General features: G+C 48.1%; 1 protein-coding gene across 1 annotated transcript in view; it reads right to left on the bottom strand.

The window, feature by feature from the left end:
- Positions 1-3,346: 3,346 nt before the first annotated feature.
- Positions 3,347-10,000, bottom strand: part of LOC122255684 (uncharacterized) — a 33,503-nt gene continuing 26,849 nt past the window's right edge. The window contains exon 2 of the mRNA XM_043019931.2: positions 3,347-8,680. Coding sequence (XP_042875865.2) covers positions 3,501-8,666 — 5,166 coding nt within the window. The 5' untranslated portion in view covers positions 8,667-8,680 and the 3' untranslated portion in view covers positions 3,347-3,500. The remainder of the gene's footprint in view (positions 8,681-10,000) is intronic.

The raw sequence follows: 10,000 nt of genomic DNA, 5'->3' as shown, positions 1-10,000 counted from the left end.
AGTATTACATGTAATGTCTTTTGGTTGGGTATCTCTTCACGGCCTTATTTTGGCATATGAATAATTATCAAAAGAGTTAATGAAAAAGAGATGCAATGATATAATGATAATAATAATAATAATAATAATAATGATAATGATGATGATGATAATAATAATAGTAATAATAATGATAATAATGATAACAATAATATGGGAGAAACCACGACTGTTCATCTTAAAAATTCTGTTTACGTGGATTTGATCTGGTTCATTTATAATGAGAATCTCGTCAGTGGCCTCAATCTTTCCTCCCGTTTAAAAACCTGTTGCTTCATCGATTCAAGGAATTATCGGCGGGAAAAATAAAACGAAGAGTATATTTGTCAAACAATTTCTTTGGTCATTGTTCAACTTCACAGTATAACATGATCGACTCTTGACTAGACAATAAATTCAATCAAACGTCCTAAAGTGAAGCCTTTAGTCAGCTTCACTCTACTTATCCACAAGAGAATGTTTCTCTGTTATATTTTTTGGTACAATTTTATTTCCTAATAATTTAGATAAAACACTTAATTCATTAATTTTGAGTTGCCAGATTGACTAGACAAATAATGGTAAGAGAGCCAAACAATAACTATGGCACAAGCACTGATTCATGTAGTCCGAAAAGACTAGTAGAGCCTTTGCAAAGAATTTTGTAATTAACATTTCAGCTAACACCATATAAAGCATATTCACCTAAGAACAAATTACTTTGTAAAATAAATACAAATTCATCGAGTTTTCCTACCCGGTGTTAGTAATAAAAACATCTGGAATGTACATAACAAAATAAGAATAAGAGTCATTCCACAAGGTCAGATTTCACCCACGACACCATAGGATCAAAAGATGTGACGTGATTGGTCGCTGGTCCACGAATGATCGCCCTCTTTCGTGCCTTCAGCCAATCATAAGCCAGGACGAGTCTTCACTTTGGACAAGCCTTCACCAATCGTGAGTCACAACAAATATAGAATCAGAAAAATGACCAAGTTTGAATGACATTTGTGTAAACAAAACAAACTAAAAAAAAAGACTTTGACATAAATTAAATATTTAAGAAACTCCATGACTTCAACTGACCAGGAAAGTTATATATTTTCGTTACTTTTGGCGACTGCACTTATCGTCTCAGAGATAAGTAACCCTTGAGCAAAAAAATAAACCATACAATAAGAATACCACTGGGTACATGGAACAGAAAATGATCGATACGAAACATGGATTCGTAGGTTAAACACTGCCAACTGAAAAATATGCCATGTATAATATAGCAATTGATATACAATATAGAATACAACTTGACATACAGAAATGTCATAGTATATATAGGTATTTGTGTCTACAATGCTGGGGAGGTCTCGGCAGCACCCTCCTGCCACACGTGGAGTGGAAGGGGGACTGGAGACTTATACAAAGAACACTGCCTATGCCATCAATACTTTAGTACAGAAAAACATATGTCACACAGTTGAAGAAATATATTTGAAAGTATCTAACAATACACTTCAACTCCTCAGAGACGACGATGAGTAAAATAGATAAATAGAACTGTTTCAATAAAAATAATAATAATAAACCTTTCTTCAATTTCTCGTATAGACATTGGATATTAGTAAGTCAGCCTCAGGTGCCTCGCGATGAATTTAAACTCAAAGCACAGCTAACAAATATTTTATCTTGACCCACGATCACTGGAACATATTATCTACCTAATATGGAATGTCGGCAGTTTTCACAGATCATGAAACACAGATCAAAGGGATCCGGCATCTACCCAGAGCACGTAAGTAGTCCAGACGAAAAGTGTCACTGTCGGCGTCGGAATCCCTTCGAGAGTCCCGATGGGGCGAGCTGCGGCCCCCGAGGTCTGGCACCAGCGGGAGGCGAGGGGGGGGGCAGCCTGGCCCTTTCATCACTTCACTGGCGCTGTCGGTCTGCAAGGTGCGGTTCCAGGTCACCTCGCCGACCTCTCGCATGTCTTTCGGAGAGATCCTGGCCGCTTACCAGAGGAAGCTGCAACACAAGGGTCTGCCGAGAGTGCGCTGCAACAAGCAAGCACCACCTCCGCAACAACGAGCAACAACCCGCCGGGGTCCAACAGCTAACAGCCACGCTAGTAATAACACAGTCTCTCTCGCGACGGCTGCATGAAAACCACTAAGCACTATATACTAGCATTGTTAGACTGTACAGTACACATGATTACTTGGTCCAGGATTCAAATATTCAGCTCCATAAACATGAACGACCATCTTATATCATTTATTGATATATAATCAACCTTATCATCATAACACACATCCCAGAGACCTGTATACAACGCTTATCATTCTATGGATATATAGATAATATTGATAATAATATGAAAGAAGAACTAATAGTTACATCCCTGACGGTCGGACGCTGAGCAAGGACGGGGAAAGGCCCCTCTGGCGGTGGACGGCACCGCGTGCGCCGCCCTCGCCCCACGGCGACGCTCCCGGTGGCTGCGGGCGCACGGGCTCGAGCCTCGTGCGGGTCGTCAGCCACTCGGTCTTCTCTTGCACTTCCTAACACTCACGTAGATATATATATATATATATATATATATATATATATATATATATATATATATATATATATATATATATATATATATGTATATATATATACATATGTATACTTATATATATATATATATATATATATATATATATATATATATATATATATATATATATATATATATATATTCATATTATACTATATATATATATATATATATATATATATATATACATATATATATATACATACATATACATATATATATACATTTATATATATATATATATATATATATATATATATATATCAAAATTCATTATCATTGCAATTTCACCGTGTGGGCCAGGACAGAGTGTGTGTGTGTGTGTGTGTGTGTGTGTGTGTGTGTGTGTGTGTGTGTGTGTGTGTGTGTGTGTGTGTGTGTGTGTGTGTGTGTGTGTGTGTGTGCTACATAAGCGTACATCCTGCACGCATAACTGAGCAGGAAAGTGTGGCCGTTGGCGTGCATGTGTGTAAACAATGGCGTCCACCTGATATAGCATTCTGCTGGCCAAAACCAACATCCCCGCCCGCCCGCGCCCTCACAACCCGGGCCGCCCGCAACCCCACATGGAGAACCTAGTTAGCGAAGGGTCCGAGCAGCCCCCCGGTTTTGATTGGTACTGAGGTACAGTGATATAGAGGAGAGTCCGGAGCCAGCCGCCGGCCGCGCCCAGCCCCGCCCGCGTAATATCGTCCCACCCGCCGGCGCGGCGACGAGCGCCCTCGCGGCGAGTGTGTAGCACCTGTGGCGGGCTGTCCGGCGGGCGTCTGCGGCCGCGGGCGGCTCCTCGGCCGGACGCGCCCCGGTCACGCCCGGCCCGTGATTGTACTTTGAAGAAGAGCAAGACCCTGAGTTGTAGCGCGCCTACAGGGCGCAAAGCTCATGCTGGCGTGAGGCTGAAGGAGACGGTGAGGGGGCGCTGCACGCGGCGAGCCACCGGCAGGTACACCAGGGAGGGCACGAAGTGCTCGCTCTCGGGCTTCCCCGGCTCCTTCTCACAGCCGTCTCCTCCCTCCGGCCCATCACTGTTCAGCAGGAAAGGCTGCATCACGAAGCGCCCCGTGGATCGAGACTTGGTGGGCGTGGCATGGCTGGTGGGCACGCCAGGCCGGGCGCGGTGCTGCTCGCGGATGTGCTGCCGCAGATCCGTCAGTCGCCGTGCCACCGCACCGCACTTGCGGCACTTGAAGAGACGTCGGTGTACCGCGGAGCGACCCAGCCATGTCCCACGAGCCCGAGGGTTGTGCATGGCGTGCACATGAGCAAGACACAGCGCTCGGCTCATGAACTTCATCCGACACTGGGAGCATCTCCATCGTTTCCTGCGTCTCAGGGGCGTGGACGCGGGGGACTCGTCCTCGTCCTTTCTTGAACCATCCTTGCGGGATTCGGGCGAGTCTTGCTCGTGTCTTCCGCTTTCCTGCTCCAGCAATGGCTTCAACAGACCCTGCAGCTGATGTTGCAAGAGGTGATGTTGGTAAGCTTCAATGTTAGGCAGCATTTGTGAACAAAGAGGACATGGAACTGCTTGGCCTAACACACCTGGGAAAGGTGGCATACCTGGGGCATGAGTTCGACTATGGGCATAGAGTAAAGCTGGAGTAGGTGCTGTGAATGGGCAGACTGTACACTGAAGCGAGCTCCTTGATTTAAGGTCTTCTTCTCCTGCATTTCGAGCGGCCTCGGAGCCAGCGTCATGAGCACCATGCACTTTGATGACATGCAGCTGAAGGGCAACCAAATCCGGCAGCACATGGCCACAGAGTCCACAGGAGGGGCCTTGCTGCTGCTGGGGTGGGTCTCGGGACACCATCGTGGCCTCAATCTCACGCCACTTCTCTTTGCCTGCATTCTCGTGGTCGTTGGTCAGGTGAGTCTTCAGCCACTTGCGGTTCTTGAAGCGACGGGAACACAGGGGACAGTTTTCAATCTCCGACTGATCAATGCCTTCCTCGCTTTCACGTCCCTCTTCTACGAGACCATGTGTATTCTGCTTATGAACACGTAAAAAGTACTTGCTACAAAGTTCTTTATTACAAAGATCACACGTTACACCACCTGATACACCATTTTCTATGTTTATTCCATGCATCTTTAACATATGTGTTTTCATAAAGTATTTATTACATAGCTCTTTGTTACAAATCTCACAATAGGAACGGGAGGTTGACTGAGGTTTCCTGTCCTCTCGACTCTCCACCTCTGCTCGGATCCTCTCCATGAAAGACGTTGGTGGTGCTGGGGGAGTGAACACACCGTGTGCACTCAACATGTGCTGCTGAAGGATATAACGGGAGAAGAAATCTTTCTTGCATATGTTGCAGAAAGCTTGATTTTCAGTCGTAGGAGGTGGAGATGCTGACTTCGGATCATGGGGGGTTTTTGGTGTCTGAGTTCCTTCACTGGGAGTGGCAGGAGCATCCTCATGTCCCAAGATGCCATGTTCTGTCATCATGTGAGCACGAAGAAAATACTTGTTCCCGACATCTTTATGGCATAAGCGACACCGAAGACCCATTTCGCCCTGTCGGTTCAGCTGTAAGATCATGGACTGAAGCTTTCGAAGATCTTCACTAGCATCTGACTCCCCAGAACCTGCGGATTCAATGACTGACGGCCGAGGCATATCCTCACTCTTGTCTCCTCCATCCTCAGAGAGAGGCTCCTGAGACATCCGTTGTCGTTCACGTTCGGCCTGGGCCTGGTCGTGCTGCTCCTCTTCTTGTTGCAGCCTCATCTGATGTTCATGCAGTCGTCGTTGCTGTTCTTCTAACCTCTTCTGTTGTTGCTGTTGCTGTTGTTGTTGTTGTTGCTGCTGTTGCTGTTGTTGTTGTTGCTGCTGCCTTGCTTGTTGCTGGGCATGAAGTGCTAATTGTCTGAGTTGTTCGTGCGGGGATGGTTGTGGATGGAGAGATAGCTGCTCCTGTTGTGCTGCTTCCTGGCCCGGGCCGTGGAAGTAGTACTTGTGCATCTGAAGGAGATAGTGGCTGGGGAATGGACGACGGCAGACATCGCACTCCAAGTCACCCTCAATGTCTGGCAAGGTCGGACGTAATTCAAGAGCCTGACGTTCTAAGAGTCGGGCAAGACTAAGAGGAGAAGTGTCTTTCTGATGACTCTTAGATCTGTCTGAGAACTCAGGGGTGTATATGCCATGTTTTTTTATGCGATGTGTGCGTAAGAAATACTTATTGCAGAATTCCTTGCAACACAGTTCGCAGAAGGCATCTGGGTTAATAACTCCAAGTTGACGAAGTTGTTCTGGAGTGAATTTCGTTCCAGGTGGCGCCTGTACCATAGCCGGTTGTCCAACACGTGCGATAATACCTGTATCTCGGGAACTCTCATCGGCACTGCTTCCTGGAGTCCGAGGTGCTTCTCGAGACGGCTCTCGAACTGCTTCACGGACATCTCCTTCTCGGGATTCATGACCTAATTCTCGGTTTTCTGGCCTTCCGTTTCGGTTTTCGGCTCCTCCATTTTGGCTTTCAGAACCTTCCTGACCCCCAGATTCCTTTGATATCGCACTATTATTCCTCTGGTCCTGATCTTCACTATTTACTTGGTGATGCAAGCCGTTGCTTTCTCCCTTCTCGTGATCTTTGGTCTTTTGTTGGTGGTCGTTCTTTTGAGATTCTCCCTCTTGGTACAGTGGTTCCTGTTTGATTGCTAATTCACCCTCTCCCCTCATTTTATTAATCTGTTCCCTCTCATGATCTCTCTCCTTCAACAACTGTTCGCGTTTCTCATGTTCATATTGTTCTCGTTCGAGTTCTAGGTTCTTGTAAGCCTCTCGCTCACGTTCCCGTTCCCGTTCCCGTTCCTGTTCCCGTTCCCAGTGATGCTCTTCTCTGTCTCTTTCGCACTGCTGAAGGTCTCTGCCATGCTCCCGTTCACGCTCCCGTTCACGCATCTGCATTTCACGATGCTGATGCTCGAGCTCCCTCTGTTGGTGCTCACGTTCCCTCTGCTGGTGCTCACGTTCCCTCTGCTGGTGCTCACGTTCCCTCGGTTGTTGATCACGTTCTCGGCTCTCGATGTCTCGCTGCTGCAGTTCCCATTCCCGGTGCTGTTGCTCCCTCATTGCCTGCATGTCACGGGCATCGAGAGGAAAGTCGCCAGACTCAGATAATCGGTCATGGTAGCCACTGCGTTCAGCATGCTGGTGATATTGTTCCTCACTTCGGAGTCTTTGTTCATTCCAGGAGTCCTCCTTCTTCAGTCCGTCCATGTGTTCTCGCCTGTTGTCTTTAGGGGACTCCAGTGGCCTATCACTCCTAGGGTTATCCCTCACCGCATCCCAGGGTGAGCCAAGAGGTCTATCCCAAGGGCTACGTCCAGGCAGGTCCTTTGGAGATTCTCTTGCATCCCTGGACTGTTCGACTTTGACTGGTGTTCGAACATCTTTATATGATTCCCATGGACTGAAATATTCCCTGTGGTCTGGGCCATCTCTGCGGCCTTCCTTAGGAGTGGGCGTTCTTGGGTTTCTGACTGTATGAGGGGAAGTGGTGTGAGGAGACGGCAGAGGAGCAACAATATGAGGTCCGTGAGCCTGTAGCTTGTGAGCATTGAGAGCAGCTCGACCGCCGATGTCCCTACGGCAGGCATCACACCATCCTTCAGGCCGGTCTGGGGCGACACGCGGAGGCAACTGACCTGCATTCTTGGGCTTGGTGACTACTTCAATATTAATTCCATGGATCTTTGCCTTGTGGCGCTTGAGGAAATATTTGTTGCAAAATTCCTTTTGGCACAATTCACAGTAAGCCTCAAGGTTGATAACACCTCCAGACTTATTACTTGTGCTAGAGTCCTTAGTTGGGGGTTTATTTACACTAAGTTGTGAAGGCAGCAGCGGCCGCAATGGGAGAGCATTCATGTTGGTGGTGATGAAAGCCCCGGCATAGGGCGAGCCGGCAAAGCCGCCGGTGGCCAGACTCGGACCGAGGGGGGAGGTCATCGAGGAGGCCATGGACACACTTGGCCCTAATGGCGTCGAGTGACTCGAGGGTATGCCCGTCGGAGAACTACTCGTTTCGGGAGAATAAATGCCATGCTTATTAGCCTTATGTGTCTTGAGGAAGTACTTGTTGCAAAATTCTTTGTGGCAAAGATCACAGTATGCTTGCTGATTGAAGATACGTTGTTGCTGTTGACCGTTTGCCATCGATGATGATGATGATGAGGGAGAAAGCGCTTGATGAGAGTGTGACAGACCTGCCATTCTCTCTCGCTCTGCCTGCTGCTGCAAGAAGGGGAAAAGGAAGGGAGGGGGGCCGAGTGGCAGGAGACCCGGCATGTTCAGCTTCCCTTCGCCGAACGAAGGAGGCATCGGAATAGAGGTCGGAGGACTACGGCCCTCGTCGTCGTGGAGCCTGGAGGGAGGCCGCCCATCCCACCGGGGACTCGACAGGTTCAGGGGGCCGGGGTCACTCTCGGATTTCCTGTTCTCTCCTGGTTCGGGTTCGTCCCGCTGTTGGCGGAGCCGCGCCTCGTCATCGGTGAGGAGACGTCCTATGTGCTCCTCAATGATGTGGCGTCTCAGGGAGTCCTCAGATGGGGCTTCCAAGTGACAATGAGGACATGCGATGCCCTCTTCCCCATCGCCAGAAGGGTTAGACATTTCAGAATCGAACTGTGCCTCCTCTGGCTTGGCTGGCGGCTGGTCCTGCAGGTCGCCCTGGGGCGTCGGCAACCGGATCGGGTTGCTCTGCTTGCGCCGCTTCTTCGCCGACGCTGAAAGGTGGCTGTCGTCGCCCCGTTGGTAGTAGTGCGACAGCTGGTCGTTGAGACTGGTCTCGTCGTCCTCGGTGGTGGCGTCGCCCCCGGAGGTGGACACGTCATGAAGGTCGCTGCCTTCCTCGTAGTGGCTCGCAACGCCTTGGAAGTGGGCGTGGAGGTAGGCGTGGTGAGCGGACGTGGGGTCGCCTCCCGTGCTGCCCGGAGACCCGGGCTGCGGGTCGGCCTCTCCCACGGCTTGAGGAGTTGTTCCGCGCGACACCAAAGCCTCCAGGAGCCCGGAGTTGAGCGTAGCCGATGCCATCTTACCGCGCCCGCCTGGAACAACCAAAAAGCATTGCTGTAACAACACGGTGCCGAGAGCGACATCTATATATTTAATACATAAATACAGAAACAATTATGACCGCGTAAAACTATTGTAAATGAAATGTAGGACGCGCAAGGAAAGAAAGAATGCAAAAAAAAAAATCCTTTACTTTAAAACAACATAAAATGAAAATAAACAATGCCAAAGATGCAATGCGTGAGATAAAAATAGCATGTAAAGATATCACTACGGTACGACAACAAAAACGTCTTGGTATCTGCGTACGAGCTACAAGTCTCTCTGGATTGCTTGCCCTACAAAAGCTGAAATAATAATGAGATAACGCGCTCATAAAGTAGCACCAACCTGAATATTTTCATATTCAAATTTCGTCTTTTATCCATTCCTTTATTCTCTTGAATCTTTAGCCTTGGCTTGAGCCTTTCCTGTAGTGTGCCATTTACATACGATGAGAGACAGGAATGGATATAGAATTATATGTGTGTGAGTGTGTGTGTGTGTGTGTGTGTGTGTGTGTGTGTGTGTGTGTGTGTGTGTGTGTGTGTGTGTGTGTGTGTGTGTGTGTGTGCGTGCGTACGTGCGTGCGTGTGTGTGCGTACGTGTGTGCGTGTGTGTGAGAGAGAGAATGTATGTGTGCTTACGCACGTATGTGTATATTTACGCTTGCGTATTATTGTATGCACAAGAGTAAACAAACGCGACTTGGCAAGAAATTTACAACAGGAACTTTTTCCGAGTTCCGTTTCTAGGAATGTGAAACTACACCAACCTCCCTGTTACGCGCCCCACAAAGACATCCAGTAACATGAACTATAAAGACACGTATGTGCGCGTGCCGCTATCGAGGAAGCTTTGACGGTAAGTGGTACTCAGTGGGGCATGTAAGGGCTGCAACACGCGACCGGCGCTTTTCACACAACAAACCCTTAAAAATGGTCTTATATTTCGTGTTCGCTCATTAGTAAGGAGCCCGGCCGCCTTCACACGTACATTAACCCCTCGCTGCTATCGACTTTCCTTGGAATTCAGAGTATGGGCGAGCTTACGGGTGAATAATACCGGGGCCGATTGTAAGATATGCCTTTATTAGAGAGTGAATGAAGTCTTAATGCACAGTGCCTGCGATCGATCATCCCGCATATAAAGTTCTGATAAAGCTACAACTACCTTTTCTACTTAATTGTATTTTCATATATATAAATACCGATGTTACGCACACACAAGAGAGGGAGGGAGGGCGGAAGGGAGGGAGGGAGGGAGGGAGAGGGAGAGGGAGAGAGGGAGAGAGAGAGAGAGAGAGAGAGAGA

Source organism: Penaeus japonicus, unplaced genomic scaffold, assembly GCF_977035675.1.
Source record: "Penaeus japonicus unplaced genomic scaffold, GWHDUDI00000001_assembly GWHDUDI00000027, whole genome shotgun sequence".
In the NCBI taxonomy this organism is placed as follows: domain Eukaryota; kingdom Metazoa; phylum Arthropoda; class Malacostraca; order Decapoda; family Penaeidae; genus Penaeus; species Penaeus japonicus.
This window is presented reverse-complemented; position numbering and strand designations above follow the sequence as displayed.